We start from the raw sequence: 27,354 nt of genomic DNA, 5'->3' as shown, positions 1-27,354 counted from the left end.
GGTCATCTTTCAGTACTCAGATTCCTACTCAGATGAAATGATTCTACAAATCAATTGACACTTTGTATGTAATAGCATCATCGACTCCTGTTCATCATCCATGGGGAATGTTAACATGAAGGTTATAGAGTTTACCCCATGTTACCCTTCCTTAAAACTACATGCACCTATTGGGAAACAAGAAAAATAAATATGAACTAAGTTTTCTTCCAGAGACTTGATGTACTTGCCTGGTGTAAAATTGCATGTGCTATTTCAGAATCCGTATACTTACTAATTCTGTAAATGACAAGTTTTATTTAAGTAAAAGATCAGCCTGATAAACTGAAGCTCAGTTCAGCTGACTTTTACTGTCTTTGTGTTCAGAGTAAGTTCTACCTACACGAGAAAGAAAAGGGCGTGTCTTTTGAGATTCTTCTCAGTTTGAAAGCAGAAATTTTAATTATAATGTGGTAGGCACTACAGTAAATTAATGCAAGGGTCACGGGAACCATAAATTCTGATTTATTGTTTGTTGATGTGTAGACCATGAAACTGGAAAGGGGACCATAAGAGGGGAAGACCTTAAAGTGAGGGTAGTGAACCATACATGACATAAAAGTAGATGCCGGATATTGTAGAAGGGCAGCAGGGTAAAGTGGGGACAGTGGCATAGGGCAGAAAAGAGAAAAGTATGCAGGAATGTCACAGTGAAATCCGTGACTGTCTTTTAATTCATTTAAGACAAGGCTAGAGCCACCCTACACAGCACTTTGTTGTACTTACATCCAGTGCATAGACCCTTCTGACATTCCCGTGTTCCTTCACTCTGCTGCACAGCCTGGGTTCTTACTTCCTCAATCTCTGCTTTACAGCACGTAACCATCCTGATGTATATCTAACCCTCATCACCAACTCTTTCTTCGGGTCTCAGCTTTCTAACTTTTACCATGCTACCAAGTAAAACTGAGTAAAACTACCTGTCTTCTTTTAAGATTATAAATGTCTCTGAACAAGAGCAGGGTCTGCTCAGTACACGGTTACCTATGGGGTGTTCGTAAAGTTTGTTGTGTTTAAATGTGTGCATGAACGAAAAATATCAAGTCAAAAATGGGCTTGAAATATGTGTACAAGCCTAAGGCACCTCAGTATGTTGGCATCATTAAAACTTCACATTCTTTCATTTGAATTCTGGGCCTACTGTATTTTATTTATTTTTGATTTTAAGATGGATACTCCTAGGTGGTCTGGAACTCTCTATGTAGAGTAAGCTGTCCCCAAACTCAATGATCCTCCTGCCTCTTCTTTTTTGCATTGAGAATACTGACATGCTCTACCACACTTGGCTTTTGAGCCAGTTTTATATGAAAAAAAGTCATATTTAAGTTTCTGTTTCAAAAATTTTTCACCCAGTTTTTTTCACTCAGTTTCCCCAGAACTGTGCTGAATGATTTTTATTTGCTTTGAAAAAAGAAGCTCACCTTTTTAAGGAAGACGATTCTCGGCATGAGAATACCCTAAAGAATGAGATGCGGTGTGTAAGGACAGTTTCAAAGGCTTCCTCTAAGGATTTCAAGGGGCAATTGAGGAACAGTACAGACTCCAGGATTCAGTGTGCCTGTTTTAGGGGCAGCATCCCTCTGCGGCTTAGGGTTAGATAGATCCATTTTAATAAGGCATAGTAACTGTCTATGTCGAGGCTTTTAACAACCTTCATGAAGATCACAGGTGTACATCTCTTGCAAGTTCATAAATGAACATCAGTAATTCTTAAAAAGCATGCTGACATAGGGTTAGAAGGAGAACCATAGGAAGATTTTGTTTCAGCCACTGTCTCACAAGGGCCAGATTTTAAAACAACTCACTAGTATACTTAAAAAACAAAACAAAACAACAACGACAACAACAAAACCCCTCCGTTTATATGTTCTAAAAGGGAGAACCAGTTATAGGCTGAACTTCCTGCTTTCTCTTGGGTGTATTGTATTTTGTATAAATACGATCTATTTTTAGGATCTCTGACAAGTAATTTAAAGTGATCACTTCCAAATATTACAGATTAAACAGCTCCCTTTGCGGTTACCTTTTATTTGTTTTTATGTGCTGACCTGTAGTGGTGCTTGGTTTTGCTCTATGAAGCAGTGGACTAGTTTAAAATCCAGTAGCAGAGATAAGCAGTACACTCTATACTGAGAGGAAAGGAGGCAAAGATGGGCACATGCTTGCATGTGAGAGCAGGCTCCATGATTTAATTACTGGTTCCGTTTGGAGTGAATAGAAACAAGTATTTTCATTTACTAATTTAGTTTCATCGTGCCTTTTTGTAAGCCACCTGCTATGTCCCCTTTAAATAAACATCTTTTAAAACTAAGTAATAAGATTTTGGCTCAAGCTAGTCTTGGGTTCCTTTTTTATGTGTACTAACTTTCTTGAAAGAAGAAACATTCTAAATAGCTTTAAAAATATTCATTGATAAAAGTCATCCAAGGTATTAAAGTAAAATAATTAAAAATATTTTACTTAAAAATTCATTAAATTTCTGCTTGATTGTGTGTTCCTATTTGTTTCTGGGTAAATCTTAAAGTAGTTTATTAGTTAAATACTATGTCAGATCCAGGCTAACAGTGTTGTTAAGGGAAATAAATTCGAGAATGGTTAAGCTTCAAATTTATATATGTTAAGAGAGTTTAACATATATAAATAAGATAAACATGTTTTTGAGTAGATACATTGGTTTTTGTTTGTCTGTTTATTTGCATCTTGTGGCTATGGTTTCGCTATGTAGCACAGACTGGCCCTAAATTCATAGCATCCTCCTGCCTCATCCTCTTAAGTGCTGGGACTACAGACAGGCACAGCTGCTCCCAACAGAAACATCCATCTTGCATAATTGTAAACTAAGGTGTAAATGATATTGTATCTTTTAAATGAGTGTTATGATTACCTTCTTAGGAAAAAAGTCAATATTGAAATAAAAATGCCAGTGATTTAGTTTTTTCTATTGGTACAGAGATGTAGTTCCACAGTTGTGATCGTTCTGTGACAAAGATTTTTCAGAAGAGCTTCTTCAGGAGAAAGGAAGGGCTATGGGAGTATGTTTAGAACAAATGTGCTTGGATTCAGAGATGATGAACTAAGCAAATGAAAGAAATTGTGCAGCAAACCATTGTTAGGACGTCTATGTGCCATGTAGCTCTTATATACTGGAGCAGGCGCATGTAGAGAGATCTGTGCAAGTAATCATTATTATCATCATGGGTTAGGGTGAATGACGGAAATGCCCTCCAGGTAGGACAACCAATATGTATCAGGCAGACATGGAAAAAGTATAGGTAGATGAAATATTGGTATCCAGGGACTCTGGCTGCAGCTAGTGGTGACTGGGAGAAGTAGGAGTTTAGTTTTTAACTCATTCTCTCTGAGCTGATATGAAGAACTATAGCATATTAGTTTGGGCATCTGAGACCTTCAAATCCAATGTGAGTAGAAATGTAAGACTATTTCAGTGTACCTTGCATTATAATTGGTATAGCAGAATAACTACTACCACCATTTTAAGGTTTTATTTAAAATGTCTATATGTGGCTAGTGTGTTGTGTTGCCATAACAAAGTATCTAAGACCGGAAATTTAGAAAGAAAAAGAAATCTCTGTCACAGCCTAGCGACTGGGAAGTCTGAGACTGAGCACTGCCACCTAGTGGGGGGACCTTCGCTGTGTCCTTGTTTGAGGAAGGCAGAAGGCCACAGAACGAACTTGCTCCCCACATTCTTTTATGAGGATACATAGAGCTGTTAGAAACGGGGGCACTTCGTACCCCATCTCCTCTTTGAGGCGCTACCGCTCCCTTCAGTCACATTGGCAACACCTGGATTGGGAGGAGACACAACTGAAATCAGAGTCTTAAATCGTGCACATGACTTAGTAATGAAAACCAGTAATCCTGTTTCCCCTTCATACCCTTCCTTTCAATCCTCTTCCATACCCCCTAAGTCATACCCCCTTCTTATCTTTACAGTTATTACTTTATATTTTTACACATCCTTAATATTCTTTCTGTTCCTCCAAACACAGGTTTTACATCTTGTCTCTCACATTATAGTCAGGAGCTGGTTCTCTAGCCCTCTTAGTAATTCAAGGAGCAGTTACTAGGTGTATAAAGTCTTGAAAAAAGCTTGTGCTATTTTATGATAGATGAATATTTTTAGCTTTGTCTACTGTTTTGAAACCTCTTAGAGGTATAGGCATCTCTTTTTCTCTACAACACTCAAATACAGAACTAAGGACTTAATAAAATGTATATTAGGATGTATATATCTGAAAAATACGTATTTAAAGCACACAAAGGAATCCAGTAGAAGAGACAATAAAAAGATATGTTTATATCTGAATGGAAGTCTCACACATTCAGTTTAGTTACAAGAAATATCCTAAAGCCATGTTGTATGTTTTTCTTTTATTAAGATAGGAAGTTATTATAAAAATCAACCCAAAACAATTATATAATAAAGGATATCCCATGATACTTTTATAAAAATTCATGCAATTCCAGTGAAATTGATCCTTAGTTTTCATATAATTAAGCCGTTTTCTCTTGTCATCAGCTACAGACTCCCACACACTTCTGACTTAGGCCCAACTAAAACTTTCTGTTCATTCTTAGGTAATGGATTAAATTTGTCTCGTGTGTTATAAGTAAACTTGAAACAAGTTTTCCAGGAAACTTAGAACCCTTTCCTTCTAGAAGCTTTCATCCAAACAGCTTGATTCTTCAGTTTACAGAGTCAATACTTACAATATTTAGATAGACGCTGTGTATAAATTAGCATGGTAGTCAGCTGGAGGATTGTTGTTTGATAGTACTTACAGTACTAATGAGTATACATCCGTGGTATTTATCAGAGTAGCGTTTGTTAGTGGACCAATGGTGTGCTAAGCTGAGTCACACAATACAATAGCACGGGTGGACTTGTGAGTAGAGCCTAGCAAAGTGACTGACAGTATAGCTCAGCCTGTGGTCCGCAAAGCCAAGTCTGTCAGCATGATCTGGACGAGGACTTGGTGCCGTGGATCATTTCTAATATTGTGTTCCTTTTGTATCTTTAAAAGAGGACTAAAAGTTATTCTCACACCAAATAACTACCTGTGCCCTGTGCTGTGAGTCCTCTAGGCATCAGACTCCTGCGTTTGCGGGTAACCCTACCATTGTGAACCAGCATGGATGTTGAAAGTGAAGCTCCTCACACTTACCCTCGTACAATAAGAATTTGGCCTGTCTTGAAATGTAAGGAGAGTCTAACGACAGTAAGAGCTGGGAATGGTAGCACACACCTGGGGGCGGGGGTGAGTGGGGGGGAGGAGCAGGAGGGGCAGGAGTTCAAGACCAGCTTCAGGTATGTAGTGAGTTCTAGGCCAGTCAGGACTATGAGAAACTGCTACATGAGACTCTATATTAAACTCTAGAACATACAAACTTGGAGAGACAGAGACAGACAGACAGACAGACAGAAACAGAGAAGACAACAACAAAACAATGAAAGGCTTGTTTATGTCAGTCAGGAGTCACTGTCCCTGATCTGGGGCTTCCTGTGTCTTCACAGTGCTTTCAAAATTGTCAGCGCTGTCCTCTTGACCGCTGAGGGCTCTACCCTGTTCTTCTGTTCTCCATGGAGCAGATCACAACAATATTCTCCTTTATTTGTTTTGTTGACTGCCTTTCTCCCCTTGCTAGGAATAAGCCGTAAAGCAAGGGTTTTATTTTTGTTATGTCTGCTGCTGTATTAACCCTCAAAACCCTTGATGAGGGAGAGAAAACAAAAAAAGTGATTATTTCCCGAACTTATAAAATAAGAGCATAAACTCTCATGAAGCAAGCATATCACAGGATACACATGTTATGAAGATCTTTCATGGAAAAAGTAACAAATATCTATAGACAATGTAGTGGGGGGGGAAACACAATATACATTCTTTACATATGGTCCAAATGAACTGGTTTTATTTTTCTAATATAGGAAAAAACTTACCAGTGTAGTTTTGGGGCAACTAAGAATAGATGAAAAAATAGATTTGAGTTACAGTTTCAAGGACATAGAAGAAATCCCACTTCCTAGACCTGGTTGTAACTGTGCATTTAAGGCTAACAGGGTGGTTGATTGTAAATTTGCACCCCCAACAGTGTATTGAATTTGTATGCAAGCTTAGTTAAATGGAAAAGCAGTTTATTTTCATTTTAGAAAGAGTATGTGTGACACTGTGCAAAATGAAACAGTAGCTGGTTAGGGCAACAGTCAGGTAATAGTCACTAAATGACATTGCATCCTTTCCTGAGAGTATGTCCCTATACCTTAGTGTTTGAGAAGTAGTTTTCTCTTTTGTATTCATATTCTTTGGCTGAAATTACATTTGGGTTCATAAGCAGTATTTCACACAATCACAGTTTAGTTTACATATCTTTGGGAACTATGAAAATCATTGCTCTGAACAACTTCAAGTTTTGTGGAATAAACATTTTTTTTGTTGTTGTTTAAAAAAATCCAGGAACTATGCAGTATAACATGCTAAGATACCATATCTTCCGTGAGCTACAAATGCTTGGATAGATGCGCTTGTGTACATAGTAAGGCAGGACAGCATGTGCGTAACTGTGGAACCTGCTTGGAATATTTTTTACAACAAAGCTGTTAAGAATCAAATCGGTGTGTCTTCAGCCTCTCTGGTGCCCTTGCAGTAAAATCATTCAGAATCTTCTCTTCCTCCTATTTTGAAACCTATAATACATTGTTGCTAGCCACAATTACACTCCATTCAATGTAACACCAGAACTTGCTCCTCACACCTCACTGTGACACTGGACTTACTCCGCAGCCTGTTTCCTTATCCCTTGATCCTCCACTAACCCCTCGCTCTTCCCCACTTCCGAGGTCAGCTCTTTAAATTCACATTTGCAGCAGGTCGTGTGCTGTTAGTCTCTGCCCTGCCTTGTTTGACCTTAACATAATGTCATCGAGGTTCATTCACGCTGTCACGTTTTTTACGGCTAAATAAAATTCCATTGTGTATATGGGCCACGTTTTTCTTAATCATCCATTTATCAGTGAACATTTAGGTTGATTCTATATTTTGGCTGTTATAAACAGCACTGTAGACAGAACAGGATTGCAGATGTCTCTTCAACACAATAATTTCTTTTCTTCTGGATGTATACACAGTAGAAAGAATGTCAGCTGGTGTAATAGCTCTGTTTCTGATTGTTTTGAGGACCTTGCATGTGTTTTTCCATAAAGGTGGTACTAGTTTATATCCCCATCGGGTCCCTTCTTGAGTAATTTTAGGACTTTAAATTGTGTTTAATCAAGTTGGAAAATAAAATCCATAGTTCCACATATATATATATATATATATATATATATATATATATATATATATCTCAGGTATGCATAAAATTGCTCTGCAACTATGGATTTTATTTTCCAACTTGAAGATATATATATATATATATATATATATATATATATATATATATAATCCTGACTTGACTACAAAGAATCTAAGGCAAAGGTTTTATTTTTTCATATTCCTGTTTAATTAAACGCTAGGATTTCATGAAAAGATTATAAATGAAGTAAACTTTGAATTTTTCAGTCTGATTTTTATAACTTGTGTGAGACCAGTGTCTTCAAATCTAGTTTATTTCTCTTCTTCACTCTCCTATTTGCATTGCCATCCTAACCACCTTATACTTTATATTTTCGTAATGATTATGACATATTGAAGTGAATGGCTGTCTATAGGCGGGAAATTAATTATACTTGTTTATGACATATCTAAGTATAACCTAAAGTCTTTCTCCTAATCCCTGTGATCATCGTACACAGACCTTTACCTATTTGTACATTCATTTCTAACGTTTGCCATTTCAAATGTCTGTACCTTAAAATTAATCATTTATTTAAACTTTTATCATCTGTCACATTACTGTCAGCCTTTAATATGTATTCAAATGTGTCATCTTATGAAAGGTCTTTGCCTTCACGGAATTTCTAGAGGTCCGTTAAAGCCACTGACATTGTTTATCACACTGTTAACCTCAGTTCACTTGTCGAGTGGGAAATGAGCAGCTTTTGCTCCCAGGAGTGCGAAAGCAGCCCCCTGCGATCTGTGCTCATCTGAGCAGCCTGTGGTCCTGTGCCTTCTCTGTAATGATGTAGCTCTGTCTCTCCTTTATTCTTTGCAGAGTGCTGCAGCAGCTCCCAGCCCCGTGCTAGGAAACATGCCCCCAGGAGATGGCATGCCAGTAGGTCCTGTGCCACCAGGGTTCTTTCAGGTACTCGGAGACTTGACTAGGACTGTTAAGGCATAGGAACTCCTGCTTGGTGTTTATTTACGATATGAAGTAGGATGAGGCTGTTTAGTTCTTCTAGTTTGATTCTTAAAGTAAATATGATACTGTACAGCCAACTCTTGATTGCTCAGACTGGTTATCTATTACAGTTTCCTTCCTCTATTGTATTATTTGTTATATTAATATTAAACCATTCCATTGATTAAGAAGGAAAAGAAATCAAAGTGCAAATTAGAGTAAGTTCACTGTGGTGAACACTGTGGGAAAGATGCTAAAGATGTGAAGAGGTCCATTTTCAACTATCTGTATTTCTATAGACTAAGACTAATCAAGATTTGGCTGTATTTTCAGAAGTAGCCAAGTCATATTCTATTCACATAACAAAAATTTTAGGCTGTATCAAAATATCTGAAATCGCCTTTGTGATTTTTCAGCTGGGATTTCTATTAATAGAATTATATAAAATTTGAAGATCAAATTTTTCAACTGTATTTAGCATTTTTAAATTTCAGTACCTGCTTCTTTTAGCAATGACAGTAATGATTTTAGAGCTATAATACATCATTTTTTAATTTTATGGATCTTCATCTTAAATCTGATAGAATTCTAACCCAAACCAACATATCAGTATAAATTCTAAAGAGTTTTTTTTTTTTTGTATATGGTTAATTTTATAACACTCTGAGAAAATTAAGAATTTAGGAGTTAGGTGGGAGGCATCATAGAAATTAATATATAAATGCTATCTTGATAATGTAGTAGATACCTATAAGCCAAATTGATATTTTGCTTTAATTTTAATTTCAAAATTCTTGATAATCATCGGTTATTAAGGTACTTATAAAGGTGAAAATGGAGAGATTAAATTATAAGTAAATTTTCAAAATAGATACATTGAATTAAAGGATCTCAATTACAGCCTAGTACAAACCCTGTACTTTTATGGCATATTTATTTGCCTAGCTGCTCTTTATTATTACTTGAGTCATATGTAATATTTAAAAGTCATATTAAAGCCACATTCTATCTTCAAGCCCCTTTTTATACTCTAGGAACTGAGTATAACTCTAGATTATTAAATAATCACCACTTAAGACAATGATAATAATAACAAACACATAATAATTGTTTTCTGTGTACTGTGCTTTAGTGTAGTCTACATGATTTACATAGATTCCAATTCCTTCAGCACTCAAAAGTGTGACATACGGACTGCCATGATTCTTACTGTGCAGATGGAATACCAAAACATTAACAGATAAATGATGTTCAGGACAGTGGCAGGGCTGGAACTCCAGTCAAAGCAGTCTGAATTTCTGCTGTTGAAGTTACCCTTGGAAGTTGTTATCCATGACATATTTCCTGCTCATTTTGGTTTTGCTTTACACTCTTAGTTCTCTTGCCAAAGGTGGGTTAGGGTTAGGGAGAAAGTCGGAGAGTTTTATCTATTAGACAGTTTAGGAGCACTCTAAATGGCATTGTTAAAAAGAGAAGGTTGGTTGGGAGGAAGCCAAATTCTTGCACTATAGCATTATGCCAAGATGGATAAACCCATACATTTTCATTTTTGCATTTGCAAAGTTAGCCCCTCCTCTTACCTGTTTTCTTGTTAAGAGTAGTCAAAATAACTTTAACTTCCTTTTAATTATTCTGATACAGTTCATGATCAGGTGCCACTAGATTCCAGACGCTGTGATATCGAAAATAAAGCACATACAGTATACAATTTCCTGAAACTCTGTGTGTTAACCAAACAAACCAACAAACAAACAAAGTAAAGTGGAAAGTTCTGTGATGGCCAAGAAGACAGAGTGGTTAGATCTACCAGAGTAGAGATGAGCGAGGGCTAGAAAAACTGCCCAGCAAAACAATCAGAGGAATGGCGTCTCAGAGAGGGCCACTGGCCAGTGTGCCAGCAACAGAAGAGCAACCGAGGTGTCCAGGGTACACACAGAAAGTGCAGGAGTGAGGCGAACGGTCCTGTACGCAAAATGGAAAGATGTGCTCTGGGCTGCTGAGAAGAGCCTGAAGTGGCATGTTAAGAGCTCAGTCTGGTTAGCATGCTTCTAGGAACCATCAGCTCTTTGAGAAAGGCAGCGACTTTCTCAATGTGTAATTGATTCAGACTCTGTCTAGGCTGCAATTGGTTCAGACTTTGTTTGGGCATCTCTGATAAACATGTTTATAAAATCCCTGACATCAAAAAGTCCAGAGAATGGTGACTTGAGAAAAAATGGTGTAAGTATGGAAATTTTGAAAATAGGCACATTAAATGGGTAGAATGCTTTCTTGTGGCAAAGCAGATCAACATGCTCAGTCTTGGGAAAGTATTGTCAAAATGGAAGCTGTAATCCATATTAATATCTTAAGATGAATGAGGAGTTAGGTAAAGGAAGCAGACAGAGAGAAGAACAAGGGAGGAAAGAGAATTCATGGAAGAAACCCCGAGGGGAAAGAAATAGAAACCAAGTATTTCAACAGAGTTGGCAGCCTGACTAGTTAAAGGGGCTAGATGGCAGTGAAACCTGAGAGAGAGCCTGGAAGGCAGTCCAGAGCTTGAGCCTGATCTTAAAGACTGTACTGAGCTGTCAGGAGGAACCTCTTCACGTTTGCATCTTGGAAGAGAAAAACCATTTCAACTAGTGTCAGCTAGAGCTGAGTTGAGAAGAATAAGTCTAGAAGAAGAAGCTGTTTAGGAGATAGAGCTCCGAAAAGGTCTTTCTGATGAGATCTGGGACAGTAGGGTTAGAAAGAAAGAAAGAAACAGTTGATAATGATGTTTGAAAAACTTTAGTTGATTGCCATAATTACGCATAAAAGAAAAAGTTGCAAGAATCAAGGAAAATACTGCAGTTCCTATTTTGGATCTCTGAATGATTGTAATGCTTTTATCAATGTAAAGAAAAATATGAGATGGAAAAATTCAGATACATTTACATTGTTTCTGTTTACCCAGGAAAGCTGTTTCAACTTACCTCAAGAACTTTTCCTACCTATTCAACATTTGTATATACTCAGTATTTAAAAATGATCCTAAACTCCTCCGGCTTCCTCCCAGCGCGCCCCCACTCATCCCCCCATCCCCTCCTCCTAAAGGGTAAGGCCTCCTATGAGGAGTCAGCAAAGCCTGGTACATTCAGTTGAGGCAGGACCAAGCCCCTTCCCCTGCATCAAAGATTGAAAAACTCAATATAATGCTAAAAAGCTGCCATCTTTTAGTGATACGGTGATGAGATCGGCTGACGTGTTTCCTAAGCCAGTCAGTCTTGGTTTTCTGCAGTGTTTAGACTGTACTTCCATGCAAGCCTAGGCATAACACATGCTATTTATGAATAGTAGCATGGTAATAGTCAGAAGCCCCAAAGAATTCTACCTGACAGCAAAACACCAGTTTCTACTCCTGAATCCCTAGACGTTTTCCTCTGAGAATGGTTCACATCTAGAAAATTTAGAAAAGGGAATCATTTCAGAGTTCAGCACAGCTACTACAGAGTTCCTTCTGGGAAAGTGACATTGCAAGCAGCTTCAGAAGGACAGGCTGTGTGGCTCTCCTGGTGACTGGCTCCAGAGGGTTCCGGAAGATCAGGCTCGCAGATAGCAGGGAATTCCTCGCACTCAGGAGCACTAAGCTTTCTGCCCTCACCTTGCTTGGGGCAACTGGATGCCAAAGGCTGTTCCCTTCTCTTGCATTTTACAGTTAGGTAGAGTGTGAGAGTACTTCATATTCTCAGGGAGGAAATGCGAAGCTTATTTGGGCACAGCTGGAATGGAAGTCACCCATGAAGAGATTAAAGTATTAGTACTAAATAAATAAAATTAATAATTTTATAAATTTTATATTAGCCTACGCGGTTCAAGTGTAAGTAGTTTTGAGCTGTACTCATTCTATAATCAGACTGTAAAAATTACATTGAAAACAGTTCTCTTAATAGATAAATGTATTTCTTTTCTTCCCATTTACACTGATGAACAAGCACCCCCAGGTATAACTTACACCTTAGCAAGTGTCATTACTACAGATTCTAAACTTATGAATTCAAAACAACTGCAACTGCCTTTAATTCAAAAATCAATAACTTGTGATTAATATTCCAGTCATTTAATATGTCCATTAAGGAAAACAGCCTTTCGATTATTGCCTTTATTTGAGACTTTGTTCCCACAGTATTAGTTTCGTTCCTGTCATTTTGACAGAGTACCTGGCAGAGGGAACTTAGTGGTGAGATTACAGTGTGAGAGGGACCAGGCTAGCTCTGCGAGAAGGAAGCTTGATGGCTGTGGTGGCCAGTCCTTGGTAGTCGGATCTTGCTATGTGTTTGTTCACATCTTAGTGGACCAGGAATAAGAAAGTGACTGGATGTGGCCATGGGCTTTATGTAGCCCCAAAGTCTAGCAACCCATCTCTGTCCGCCTGGCTGACCTCCTAAAGGTCCCATAACCTCCCCAAACAGAACCCCCTCCAGGTATAAGACATGAAAACCTGTGAGCCCACAGGAAAGACTTCTGATTCAAGCCACTGCACCATTTGAATTTTGTTTTTATTTAAATAGGAACTTCTGTTACTTTAGTAAGAGACCAGTTAAGTGAAATTAGTGAGATTACTTGGACATGCAAAAGTCAGCATCAGTTTAGTAAAGGAAGGCCATCTAAAGTAGACACACTTACTTGCCTGGAGTCTGTTAGAGGAGTGATTGGTATAGGAACCCAGTAACTCCTGAGTGACACCCGCTGTAGAACTGTTAGATGACTTTAGAGCCACATTCTTAAACCAAGACATCGACTGACTTGACCAGAGGAAAGGCCATGGGGCTGTGCAGGAGTCTGGAGTTCAGTTTTAGTAGAAAAAAAATACAGTAATGCGTCAGTAATCTCATGTGGCCTAATCCAACAGCTTCAGGGTATGCTAAGGAACTTTAACTAGAAATGATATCGACCTGTTGTATGTCTACATATATATATGTGTGTGTGTGTGTTGTGTGTGTGTGTGTGTGTGTGTGTGTATATATACACACACACATTCATTCAAAACGTTGGCAAAGGTTCTTACTACCTGCAGCTTTATTGAAATAGGCAGCAGTATTTCCTTAGTCCATTTTAGATGTTCTAATTTATGTATAGTGGTCAATATCATAAATAGTCTTCATAAAATAGCCGGGCGGTGGTGGCGCACGCCTTTAATCCCAGCACTCGGGAGGCAGAGGCAGGCGGATCTCTGTGAGTTCGAGGCCAGCCTGGTCTACAGAGTGAGATCCAGGAAAGGCGCAAAGCTACACAGAGAAACCCTGTCTCGGAAAAAAAAAAAAAATAGTCTTCATAAAATAAAAGTAAACATTCTTTATGTTTTAAGAAAGCTGGATTATCAGTTCTGTCTGTTGCTTTGTAAGATTCAGTAATTTGTGGATTGTTACAAAGATTCTCCCATGAATTACGATAATTTATAGAATATTTAAGTGAAAGCCATTTCTCATTTTTGGGGTGTGAAGGAGTGTCATAATTTTCCTCTTCCTGCTCCTTACAACAGAAAACTTCCAAGATGGGAACTGAACCTTATGTATCACTCTAGTAACTGGACACATCTTTTATTGAAAAGCATGATGCGGTCTTTTAATAGGTACTAACATACATCATACCTGAGACTATAGCTAACGTGGGAAATACTTGTAAATACTTGATTTGAATGTACACCAGTCTATAGATTTGTTCCGTTTTGCTGTGTATTATATTTTGCTTTATTTTGTATCTTGATACATTTATTATCCTGTAGTCACTAAATCTTAGTGTCCTTAACAGAAACTGTTAAAAACTAATAATGTATTGATGTTAGGTTGGAAAAGAAACGTTTTGGTGCGATTAAGGTTATAAATCTGTGTTGAAATGAGTGTACTAAGTAATTTAGTTTGAGGATGAGGTGTTCATCCATATTTTCTGTCTAAGTTGATTAGAATGCTGTTGTGCTAGAAGACGCATTGCCACGGGACTGTCGTCCCTTTTCAGGACCAGGGCAGAGATGGGAAAGCTGCCTTGCCATCTAGTGGCAGTGTAGTGATGTCTCCATGGTAGGATCTGTTTTCCCAAGATTCAATTTTTAACCAAACTGCACTGTAGCAAGCTGACCTAATGCTCTGACATAGTAATAGCAACAGAGAAAAGAAGGAAGGAGGGAAGGGGAAGGAAAAGGAAGAAAGAAAATAGTAGGAACTTTCTTGTTTCTTCAGTGTTCTTACTGACTAGAAAAGGCTCCATATCAATGACATAAACCAGCTGAGTGGAGACTCAGAGCAAAACAATATTGGCAATACTTTAAAGAAAAAAGACTCATGTGAGAAAAATAGTGACTTGCCCCAGCTCTTGCAACTAAAAAGAAAGAAAAGGAAGTATTTTCTACAAGCTCTGGGTTAAATGCTTTTGGGAGGTAAATGTCTATGTACTTGACTTCTGCGAAGATGCTTCATCTGTGCCATGTGCTCTGCCACTGCTGAGTCTTCCTGACTTGGACCCACATGCAGTTAAACGGTTTAAACCGTCCGTGTGCCTTGTCACACCTTCTCTGCTCTTGTTCTGCTCACTGATCCTGCTATTGCCCTTCCTTTCTGTGATCTGCCTTTCCTCTTTTCCTGATGATGCTTCAGAAGTGAGTCTTTGGAAGTATTGTAATTCTAGAGATACCCCTTTCCCACTCTCCAGAAGTTGTATGTAGATGTCACGTAAATCTCAATGAACCAGAAGTTCATTGTATTGTTCCTTGCTTTTGTTGAGTAGGGTACTTTAAATATCAAGTATAATTAACAATAAAATATAACATCTAATATTGTCTGCAGACACACACACACACACACACACACACACACACACTCACACACACACAGCTTTAAAATTCAGATAGTAGAAATAGTATTTCCCAGAGTTAAAGGCATCAGATTTGTATGGTGGGATTGAGGGGATACTGCTTATTTATCAAAGTTCAAACAGTAAAAATTAAATTTCCTAAAAATGTAATTTTGAATGTTAAAGAGCAGAGAGTCTGAGCATTGCAAATGGAGCACGTCCTTCCATAGTGCAAAAATAAAAGCAGCTAAACATGGAGAGGTGCCCGGTGACCGCTGACTTGGATAGCGCTCTCCTGCAGTCCTGGTGACAGCTTTTCTGGTCTCAGCTATGGAAAAAATTAAAACTTCTCAGCTTGAGTAACTAAATGAGCTTTTTAAAACCTACAATTCAGAAAGCTGAAAGCCCTGCAGCAGTTTCTGTGTGGACAGGGAGCAAAGGACGGCCTGTCACCTGTTGAGTCTGTGTCTTCCGGTTTGTGAGAAATCCACTTGTTTATCCAAGTGAGGGCCTGATGGTTCTCCTGGCCATCGGAGACCAGTATGGTTTCCTAAAGGTCAAGGGATCAACAGGTAGGGACTAGAACTCTTATTTTTCTGATGGTGCTGTTTTGTTTTTGACAGAATTTTACAAACTGTAGTTGGAGAGACACTGCTTGAGAGAGCCAATGGCAGTATGTGTTGTGCCCCGTGGTGCCCACACTCTCCTTTTCTTTCTCAAGATAGGGTTAAATGTGTGGCTTGTGCTTGAACCTGCAGCAGCCTCTTTCCTCTGCCAACTTAGAGCTGCTGTTGCGGGTTGTGACACAGATCCTGGGTCTCTTTCTTTCTCTCTCTCTCTCATTTCTCAAATTTCCAGCATTTACTATATGAGTGAGACTAGTGTAATTCATGAGTGTACATGCTAACATCTTTTTTACTTTTTAAAACTGACATATAAATACTGATTATATTTATTTTATAAGATAATAATTTATATTTCTACTAATATAAGATAATCTATCAATATGGTACCTTATATTATTATATATTATATTAATATATTAAATTTATTAATATAATATATTGATATAAGGTAATTTGTATTTCAAATTAGGGTAACATACCTATGTCAGATATTTGTCATTTCTCATGGTGAAAGAGTTCTGATGCTGTCGTGGGCTTTTGTGGCACCTGTGTGCTGTAACCTGAAGTCTGCTCTACAACCCCAGACATGCTTTCCCTTCTCCTCAGTACAGCTCAGCACCTGCTGAGCAGTCTCTGCATCTCCATCTCCTCCCCACTTTATGCAAAATCAAACTACTTGCAACTTTAATCTAGAAATCCATGAAAGTGGTATAGATTTATCACAACACACTTCTCCTGAAATCCCAAACAAGCTCTTGCTTCTTCCTTGACACTTGTACTTCTTTCTTTCTTCCCTCCCTCCCTCCCTCCCTCCCTCCCTCCCTCCCTTCCTCCCTCCCCCCCTTCCCTCCTCCTCTTTCCCTTCCTCCCTCCTCCTCCTCCTCCTCTTGATTGTTAGGGAGTGAGCTCAAAGCTTCCTACATGGTAGCTAAGAGAATCTCCAGTGAGCTGTATCTGTAGTCCTCACTATACTCTTTATGTGAAACAGGATTTCACTACGTTGCCTAATCTGGCCTCTAAAATGCCATATAACCCAGGCTGACCTGAAAGTAGCATAAACCCCTGCCTCAGCCAGCAGACTGCTGGAATTACAGGTGTGCACCACCATATTTATCTCGTGTGTTTTGTTTCATTTGTGGTTCTGGGAGTGGAACTCACAGCCTCAGACATGCTAGGCAAGCACTCCACCCCTAAGCTCTATCTAGGTCAGTTTCTTAAACAAATATATTAATCTGTCTGCATGGACAGTTCAAAGGACTACTGCTAAGTCAATAGAAATGTCACAAGATATCAAGACACCAGAAAGATAACAAAATACAGCATTTTAAGTTATTTAAGTTATTTCAGCAATGATAGCTGAATAAGGTAAAGTATATATCTTCAATACCCTCACCTAGAACAACTTTACATGAAAATATTTCTCATACAATACAAAAAAGGAATGCATTTGTATTCTTTAAGGAAAAGTTAGAAGTATTGCTTTAATGTTGACTTTTTAAAGAATTTATACAATATATTTTTATCATTACTGTTAGTCTCCCCAACTCTTCCTCCCAGATCCTCCCTACCCACCCTCTTCATGTTCATTCACTCCCCTGATGTCTCAAAACAAAAACTAGGCAAAACAGCAAGTCAACAAAAAAGCAAAATCAAAACATATGCACAAAATAAAAAAGAAAAGAAAAAAACCAAGAGAGAGAAAGAAAATCAATAGGCAAAAAACCCCAAAATAAATAAATAAATAAATAAATAAATAAATAAATAAATAAATAAATAAATAAATAAATAAATAAATGGAAAAGCACACAAAAATCCAAACAAATATGGAGTTGATTTTACATTGCCTGAGTACTCCCAGGCATGTGGCCTGCCGTAGAGTGTGATTTAGGTATCTATAGTGTCGTTCCATTGGTGGAAATGGATTTTCCCTTTCCTAGCAGGTATCAATTTGAAAAGCAATTCTTGGTTAGAGGTAGGACGTTGTATCCACTCCCCTTTTCAGACATGCTGGACTTTTGTCTGGTTTAAACTTGTGCAGGTGTTGTGTGTGCTCTTACAGTTTCTGAGTTCATGTGTGCATCAGTCCTATCGAAAGATGCTGTTTCCTTGGAGTCGTTCACCAGCTCTGGGTCATAAAATCTTTCTGCCTCCTCTCTGCATAATTCCCCAAGCCTTGAGGTGAGGGGTTTGATGAAGACATCCAATGAAGGACTGAGTGTTCCAAAGGCTCTCATTCTCTGCACATTCTTCAGTTGTGGACCTCATTGTTAATTTTCATCAACTGCAGGAAGCTTTCCTGATGAGGCTTGAGCAATGCTCTCTTCTGTGTGTATAGTAATGTTCATTAGGGATTATTGCATGGCAATGTTCCTTTAGGAGAATAATAGTATTAGGTTTTTCCGTAGGCCCATGACCCATCTTGTCTTAGGTTTTAGTCATTTTAGTGGTATCACGTACAAGTTCCATCTCATTAAGTGCATTTTAAATCCAATCAGGAAGTGGTCACTTCCAAAACATATGTGCCACTGTGACACCAGTACCTTGCAAGTAGGTCACTGTTGTAGGTTGCACGGTTTGTAGCTGGTGCCTTGGTGAGTACTTTTCTTCTCCGATAGCATACAGAGTACCTTCTGGCACCGTGAATACTAGTCTAGGCAGAGCAGGGAGTTTTTTCCAGTTGGCACCAGCTCAATTTCTCCATGTTTGATGATGTAAGGGAGCTGTGTCTTCAGCAGTAGGGCCTTTCATCAGTTTATGGAGAGTAACCAACAGCCTTGCTAACAGCCTGTGATGTTGGGAGGGTCAATGGGCTCCTTTTGGCCAACAGTTCAACAAGAAAGGGCCCTTTCCTGACACCGGAGGTGTGACTTGGTGGAATAAAAAGTCTAACTGTGGCATTGTCTCCCCAGTCCATGGTGATCCCATTTCAATTCCTTCCATCTGTGTATCTATTTGGGGAATTTTCTATAGTAATGGGTTTCCATATGGCTTTTCAAAAGGCTTTAGTTGTCCCTCCCCATATCCCTTCCTTTACCCTGCCCTTTTACCCCTTTCCCCATTTAATCATTTCATTCCATTTCCCCCTTATCTCTTTATAACACTATATTCTATTTTCCCTTCCGAGGGAGATCCCCTCCTCCCCCTGCTCCCTCACTAGCTATCTGCCCTCTGTTTTTATTCAGATTGAAACATGCACCTGTAGCTGGAGTTTTCTCCAGTCCTGCCTGGCCCACGGTCAGGACAAATCTCTCTCACCTGCCAGTCCTGCAGCTGCTCAGACCCGATCAAGTAAACACACAGAGACTTATATTGCTTACAAACTGTATGGCCGTGGCAGGCTTCTTGCTAACTGTTCTTATATCTTAAATTAACCCATTTCTATTACCTATAAGTTGCCATGTGGCTTGTGGCTTACCGGTACCTTACATTTGCTTGTCATGGTGGCAGCTGACAGTGTCTCTCTGCCTCAGCCTTCCACTTCCCAGAATTCTCCTCTCTCCTTGTCCCACCTATACTTCCTGCCTGGCTACTGGCCAATCAGTATTTTATTTATTAACCAATCAGAGCAACACATTTAACATACAGAACATACCACAGAACATACCTAAAGCTTGAAAGTTAAAGTCCACTTAGAAGAGAACACATGCAAAACTTGTCTTTGGGGTCTGAGGTCTGGGCTATCTCACTTAGGACAGTTGTTTCTAGCTCCAGCCATTCACTTGAAAACTTTAGCTTTTATATTGAGTCACCCTGTACTCTACCCTAAGCTCTCAATCTCGGTTATTTATTTTCATAATCAGACATTTATTGAAGGTGATTGGTCTGTTGTTACCTTAGTACTATACACAAAAACAAGCATGTGTGTGTGTGTGTGTGTGTGTGTGTGTGTGTGTGTGTGTGTGTGTACTTATGGATATAAATCGACTTAAGTGAATTACTAATCTTTACAGAATGTCATTCAATTATTTATACTGTTAGACCAGCAGACAGCATGGTGCTCATTCACAATCCGGAAGTGTGTGCTACACACCTCCATGTAGCAATTGCGTGGTAGTAAAAGCTCGAGAAGCACTCTCATCTTCTTGAAAAGGCCTATAATGTAAGTGACCAATTTTGATGTTTAGAATAAATCCATAAATAATCATCCCGCTTGTGACTGCTCTGTGGGATTAGCTTGCCAAAAACACATCAAAGAAACTAGATCTGTTATTACTTTACAGTTATTTTAATTAAGTGTTGATGATGATCGAATATCTAAGATGCATGGAAGATAAACTACATACTTATGCTGATCAGCAGAATATGCTAGCACAAGTATGTCATTTGTGAGCTAAATTAGTTTAGTACTAGTTAGAATTAAAATGTGTTAATCAAGAGTGTCTCATTCACTGGGGTGTCAGTGGTGTCTGATGGAGACGTTCATGAAAAACAGAAAAGAAACCAAACAAATTAAGATGACTAAATTGTAAAAGGTCTGCAGATTCATTTGTATGTAACTTATGCACCATTACTTTTCTATAGAAAATTCAAGCATCTCATGGAATTATAAAGATATGTAAACATCTGTATATAAACTGTAACTAAGATAAAATAAGGAATTCACACTACATTAATGATTTTCAAAGTAATATTCCATAATAGTATTTATTATTGGTAACATATAACTTCAAAAGAGTTAACATACTTAAGTTTAATAAGAATTTATTTGCAAGTAAACTACAGAGTAGAAATTTACGTAGAGAAGATCATATGAAGAGACTTTAATTAGCAAAACAGATATATAGTAACAAAAATAGCATTTTGTTTTTAAAAGAATATTTGTCCTTTGGTTAAACCTAGTAGTGAATATATTTTGGATGTATTGCTAGCACTATGAATAATTGTATCCTGACATTTTTTATTTTCTAAAAGTATGTTTTATAGCTTCTAGAATAATCATGTCATAGAATTATGCTGGACTCAGGCTCTGCTTAATACATACATTGGCCAAACTAGAGAAAAGAGTTAACTAGGCTGAGTAATGGCCCCTCGGGACCGAGACATAGAGACATTTAACCCTTATCTAATCAGTGAAGTTATTGAACACAATTCATATTTTGCCAGAGCGTGTTTCATTTTGCACCTCACATTTTTGTCTAAATGTTGTAGTATATCAACTACATTTTAAAAAATAACCCTTTTCTTATGTGTCTTTTATGCTAAATACTGTATTTTAAGAAGATAAAATATTTTACGTTGATACTGAAATGTTGAGTCCAATGTATTCTGAAAACAGGTTTCTAAGATGAGACTTAAGACTTACAAGCTTTTGAAATATGTTTCGGGGGTAGGGAGATGGTTCAGTTCAGTGAGTTCAATGCCCCGAACCCATGTGAAAAACAGCTGAGTGCAATGTACACACTCTGTCCCGACACTGGGGAAGTGGAGGCAGCTGGAACCTTGGGGCTTGCTTCAGACTTGTCTATGTGGTGAGTTCCAGTCCAGTGAGAGACCCTTGCTGAAGAAAATTGGGCAGCTTCTGTGGAACATCCAAGGTCATTCATTCATTGGCTTCCACATACATGCACCCACACAAATAAACAAATGCACACCTGCACAGAAAGTAACATGAATTACAATACAGTGTTTTACTGTGAAAATGTTAGGATCCCGTTTATAGGTGAGGCACTGGATGAGACAAGCTGCTGTTCAGAATTGTTAGTTTTCTTATGACTGGTCATTATTTTAAAACCTGGCACCCCAGGACTAATTGCAAAAACCCAGAAACAGTAGTAGAAAACAAAAGGTCTTTGTTTAGTTGACCTAAATTGTAACCTTTCTGTGTATAGTTAATGTGGATAGTGTCATTATAACTCTAGGATATCTCTTAGTTCTAGTTCTTACTGGGCGCTTTAGAAGGTAGTAATTTATCTTATCTAAGCAAACTCAGTTTTTTTTTTCCATCTGGACGTACTTTGCAAGTATCTTCTCACTAAACCAGATACACTCTTCCTGTGGTGTGTTCCATTCTTTACAATATCAGTTGGTACTATGTATTTTTAACAGGACAAGTACATTGACCAGGTGAGATTTTAGACCAAACAGCCAAGCTTTGTCACATCCTCAGGTAGTTCCGAGTCCTCCATTAACACTGTTCATGACTCAGTTACTGGATACTGTGAGGAATCAGCCAGATGTTTGCCACAGCTTCTTCTGTACCTCCTTCCTCAGAGGCACTTGCCTTTCTTTCCTGGAGAACTCATAAATTACCATGTTTTAATGAGCAGTTTTATTATAATGATAACACTCTTCTAATCACACCATGTGCATTTACCACACTCTCCTCCTGTGTTCTTTTTTCTGTCAGCATTTATCTTAAAAAACAAAATAAACATGCCCAAAGTTTATATATCATCAAAACTCTACTCAAAATGTTTAAAGAAAAAGAGGAAGAGCTTGTTAAATTCTTTTATTTCAATTATGGCGTTTCTTTTTGTCTGATGAACCAAGACCACATGCTAATTAGTGGTTTATATGCAAATTAACTTGCTTACTGGAAATACTGCTGCCTTTTCAGCTTTTCATGGTTGAGTGGTGGCTGGGGGAAGGAAGGCCACATTAAGTGAATGGTCACACAGTTGCTAGGGCCTGTGAAGAAATGCTAAGTCAAGCAGTTGGTTTGTGTTGGTTGGTCCTCAGAATGAAGCATGCATACGTGCTATCCCCGTCCTGGTAGTAGAGTCAGAGGTAGGAAAACTAAAATGGCAATTAAGAAATTTGATCTTTGGTTTTCTTTCACATATAAAAAGGTTGATTTAATGAATTCTAAAAAGGAAAACCTAGTTTAAAATGTATCAAAAAGTGTGTGTGTGTGTGTGTGTGTATGTATATATATATATATATATATATATATATATATATATATATATACACACACACAAGATTATTTAGGTCATATTTTATTATAAATGTAACAGAAAGGATAAGGAATAAATGATAATCTTCCCTTTAGAAAAGCAGTTTAAAAATTCTAAATAATTCTTGGGAGAATAGAAAATAGTAATACACTAAAACTTAATGACATTTATTCTTAAATACATTATGATCCTAAGTGACATAATTTTATTTCCTGAAAGACCGTTTGGCGGCAGTGAGCTGGTGTTCCTGTTAGGTATTGTCAGCCTTCTTTCTGTTTTGTCGTCACACAATGATTTTGTAATATATATCTCTAGTCTTCCTACTTTTCTTTATCCCATTTCTTTTAGGTGTCGTCAATTTGGGCTTCTATAACAAAAATACTGTAGATTAGGTGATTTGAGCGACAGACTTATCCTCATAGTCCTGATGCTAAGAATAGTCAAAATGAAGGAGCTGGGCTGAGGACATAGCTCAGTTAGTAGAGTGTTTTGTCATATGTTTTCATGAAGTAGGCGCCATCTTCTAGCACCCAGTTAGCCTGGCATGGTGGTACACCTACATCCCATCTCAGGAGATGGAGGCCAGAGAATCCTAAATTCAAAGTCATCCTCAGCTCCACAGCAAGTTTGAGGCTACTCTGAGCTGTGAGATTCTGTCTCAAAAATAAAACACCCACAAAAAACCTAAAAATCCAAGCAGCCTTGTGTTCAGTTCCTTCTTAGTGGGCAGTCATTTGCTCACAATGGGGCAGTCATCTTTCTCTGCCTCTTCCTTAAGACAGCAGACTCTTCAGGACAGCTCCACCCCAACCCCAGAAAGATGCCCCACAGGCCACTCTTCAAAAAGCTTTGCGCTGGAGATCCCCGTTTCATCACAGGAATTCTGTGCAACACAAACACCCAAAGCACATGTTGATAATGGGGACATGCAGAAAGAACTTTGTGAGCCTGATGATCGTGTGTTATACAGGTGGACCAGTTGGGAAACTGGACACCTCATCTAGATTTGCAGTCACTTAGAGCTGCATTTTGATCAAGTAAGGATGATGCAATACGGCTTCCAGGGAAGACACAGAGTAAAGTATTATTCTCTTTGAGCTTTCATTGGTACTTGACATTTGGTGAAGAGAACATTCAATTTGTTCCAAATTAGAGGACTGATGCATAGAGCATTTTTCCAGAAAATTCTATCTTAGATTAATAATAACATGGTGAACCTTGAAGAATCCCAGGGAGAGAACAGTAAGCTTTATCTGCTTTGTTCACTGGCAAATCCAGCCACCTAAACCTGTGCCCTGTGAGTGACTTGTCAAATGAGGGACCCCATCACCACATTCTCAGATTAGTCGGCACTTCTGTTGTGCCCCCCCCCCATTGACCTTTAATGCCTCATGACAGTGAGCACCATTGTTTGTCACTGTATTTCTTCCTTAACCATGCTCTTCTTTGACTCTAGAACATGTGGTCATTTTCTCCGACTGTTTGATAAAGACGGCTTGTGTCTTAGAAGCATTTCCCCACCCCTCCCCACTCGTACACGACTCAAATGTCCACAGCTGCGAAGTATACTAGTCTTTGTATTTAAAGGCAAAGTAGAAAGGACTTATCCCAGAATCATGGATCCCTTGTTTAGTAAAGAATTTTAAAAATTATCTGTCCCAACTTCTTCATTTTAAGGTTAAGAAAACTACAGCCCCCAGAGCTTACAGCTCAAGGCTACCCTACTAATTAGTTATGAAGCAAATACTAGCATCCAAGCTCTAGACTCACAGATTTTTTTCACATACATTATAAATAACTTTTCCCAGGGATTTGATGCCCTACTTAATCAAAAACCAAAATTAAACAAAACAAACTGCCTCAGATATAAAGAATAAGCTCATTTTCAGGGTTAAGAAGTCTTTGAAGAACATGTTTGTCCTAAATTAGGAATGCAGAGAGTACCAACATGTCTGTGAACACGTGTAACTCACATTACTAGTGGATAATCTCTGGCCTAGATCAGTATTTTACCGTAGCTTAATTTAAGTTGCCTTCCTAATGGTGAAGTACAGATGCCAGCATAGAATTCGCTCAGCTGATCCATTGCAGACAGTCTGGTCCTCTAATGCTGTGTTTGCTAAGCTAACTCATTGGACAGTTAAGACTTAGGTGGCTGTTAGGATTGGTCTGAATAGTTAGAATTTATATCAACACTAATTTTAAAGAAAACTTTCACCAAAGCATTCTTTGTGACTTAGATAGAAATGTTTCTAAAAATCAAAATGAGCTAGACTTCCTGTCATGTGTGCTTTGTGAAGATACTTAGTTTGTGACTCCCTCTCGGTCTCCTTTCCTCTCCTCTCTCCCTGTCTCCTGTCCTTCCTGCCTTTACCAAAATGCAAAGTGATATTTTGGAGGAAGGCACATGAGGAAATAAGCTGTCTACACCAGAGTCTGTATCTCTCAATATTGTCTTCCAAGGACCTATACGTCCCTAGTCACTACATAGTGATGTTCTCTCCCAACAGCCTCAGGTAACTTCTGTAAGACAGGTAGAAAGGTACAGATAATCTCATTCAAATAGACTGATTCATAATTCAGGCTAGAGGTCAAATATTCCATGAAATTAATACTGTGGCATCTTTCCACATTGGGTGATCATATCATTCCCAAGTGCTATATTTCAAATAAGGTATTGAACAGTTATTTATCCTAGCATTTGGTATTTAGTGATACTTTTCACATTTTTTTTTTACCTTTACTCCATTCCCAACTGATTTTATCGTAGGTAGGAATTATTAGTAGGTTACATTTATTTCTCCATATTTCAGTAAACTGATATTATAACTTGAATTTATGACTTATATCATGAAATATCACTTTGTAAAGAAAGGCAACTATTATAAAACTAATAATATAGTACCTAATTAGTAAATTTAGAAGTGAATCCAGAATTGACAATTGTAATTGTGTAAGTAAAATTGGATAATTTAGAAAAGAACAGAGCCTGGATATTGGAGTAAGCTTCTAGCTGGTAGTATGGAGTTACTTATCAAGTCACTTAGAATAACTTCTCCAGTGAAGAGGAGAGCGGACTCTGGTACATCCATGAAAGCTAAACCTTTTTATAATCATTTTTGTTAACATAGGAAAGTCTACTTAAGGTCTAGCAGCTGGAGGTAACTCTATTACCTGCACAATCCTCCACTTCTGCCCAGTCTTCTGGGAGCACAGTGACACACAGGAGTGCAAAGAGCAAAGCAAGCCACCTATTCATCGTAAACTTCATTTGTTGGCTTCTTAGATGGAAAAATGGACTATAGAAACAGATCTGCATGGCAGAGATTTCTCGAGAGTTATTGCTGCAGACCTGATTTCTGATTTATAAAAGGTATAAATGCAGGGTTCAATAATGTAAAATGTTGTGAACTTGATATACTTGCTATCTATTTAATTGACTCTCAGTATACATTAAACTATTCTTGATATTTTAATTAATATGCAGCCCATTAGAAATAAGCACTTGCTTATTTTATATGTAAAGGATCTTATATTTAAGAAATAGTATTAATATATAAATCAGAAAAATTATAATTACTTTGCTAGTGATTAAAAGTATAATAAAATAGAAATTTTGAATAATTTAATGACCTCTAGAAATGAACACCCAAGTCTAAGAAGTCAAATATTGGACACTTCCCTGTAGGCATTGGCTGCAAAGACACTCCCAGATACTCAGTTTCCTACTGAAGGATTTAACCCAACTTAGAGGAATCTGTGTTTCCTCCAACAACATAAATAGCATGGCTTTTAAAAGAAGACAATTTCCCCTTTGTTTAAATGTATATAGTTCAAAATATACTATAATCAAAATATGGAAAGGAGTTTTACCTTTAAAGTTTATAGTTAATAACAAACTCACAATGGGAAAAAGCCAACGAAGTATTTTTGACCGTAGACGACTCTTAGAAAACAAAGTTCTTTGCAATCTTATAGAGAACAGCCATGAAGGAATGAAATTTGACTTTAAATTTTTATTGAAAATTGATAATAAAGATTTATAATATATTCAAAAGTATACATTCAGAACCTATCTTGTATACTGCAGTAACCATCAAGCCTCCTCTTCAAATAGTTATGGGTTCTTTATTTTGTCTTTGATATCCTTACTTTAGAAATTTATATTTTGAATCGTGTAGTTAATCATCTTTCATGGTTTCATATTTCCTTTGGAAAATTTCCAGATATTCTACAAAATAAAAAGCAGGATGACACTTTTCCTTGGAAGGTTTTATTCTGCTGAAAATAGCCACATAGGAAAATGAATTGATGTATAATTTGTATTAATTCTGAATTTTTCAAATAGTTTGTTTTTAGATTTGTGTTTTATATTGTCCTGATTTGTGGTTTGTTTGTTTGTTTGTTTCCAATAGCCTTTTATGTCCCCTCGGTACCCTGGAGGCCCAAGACCCCCACTGAGGATACCTAATCAGGTAAGATGTATGTGCTACTTAAATTTTTCCAAGAAGATCTTGGAAATACCGGAATATAACAACACCATCTGTTATCCCCACTTACTGCTACTCTGATAACGTGTAATCTACTTGAAGGTTGCATAGGCAGCCTCTGTGTTGACTGACTTTCTAGGAAGTGTTCTTGGAACACAGAAACACGTATATCCCCATGCTTCATCCGTGACTGTT

General features: G+C 37.9%; 1 protein-coding gene across 3 annotated transcripts in view; it reads left to right on the top strand.

Moving 5' to 3' along the window:
* Window positions 1-27,354, top strand: part of Ssbp2 (single stranded DNA binding protein 2) — a 263,562-nt gene that overhangs the window by 180,389 nt on the left and 55,819 nt on the right. For 2 of the 3 annotated variants that reach the window (XM_059276409.1, XM_059276412.1), the window contains 2 exons: window positions 8,215-8,304; window positions 27,085-27,144. In XM_059276409.1, the coding sequence (XP_059132392.1) occupies window positions 8,215-8,304; window positions 27,085-27,144 (150 nt within the window). The remainder of the gene's footprint in view (window positions 1-8,214; window positions 8,305-27,084; window positions 27,145-27,354) is intronic. The other variant, XM_059276410.1, reaches the window with a different exon arrangement.

This window comes from Peromyscus eremicus, chromosome 11 (assembly GCF_949786415.1).
Source record: "Peromyscus eremicus chromosome 11, PerEre_H2_v1, whole genome shotgun sequence".
Taxonomy (NCBI): Eukaryota; Metazoa; Chordata; class Mammalia; order Rodentia; family Cricetidae; genus Peromyscus; species Peromyscus eremicus.
The sequence above is the reverse complement of the archived record's forward strand: the minus strand, read 5'-3'. Positions and strand labels throughout refer to the sequence as shown.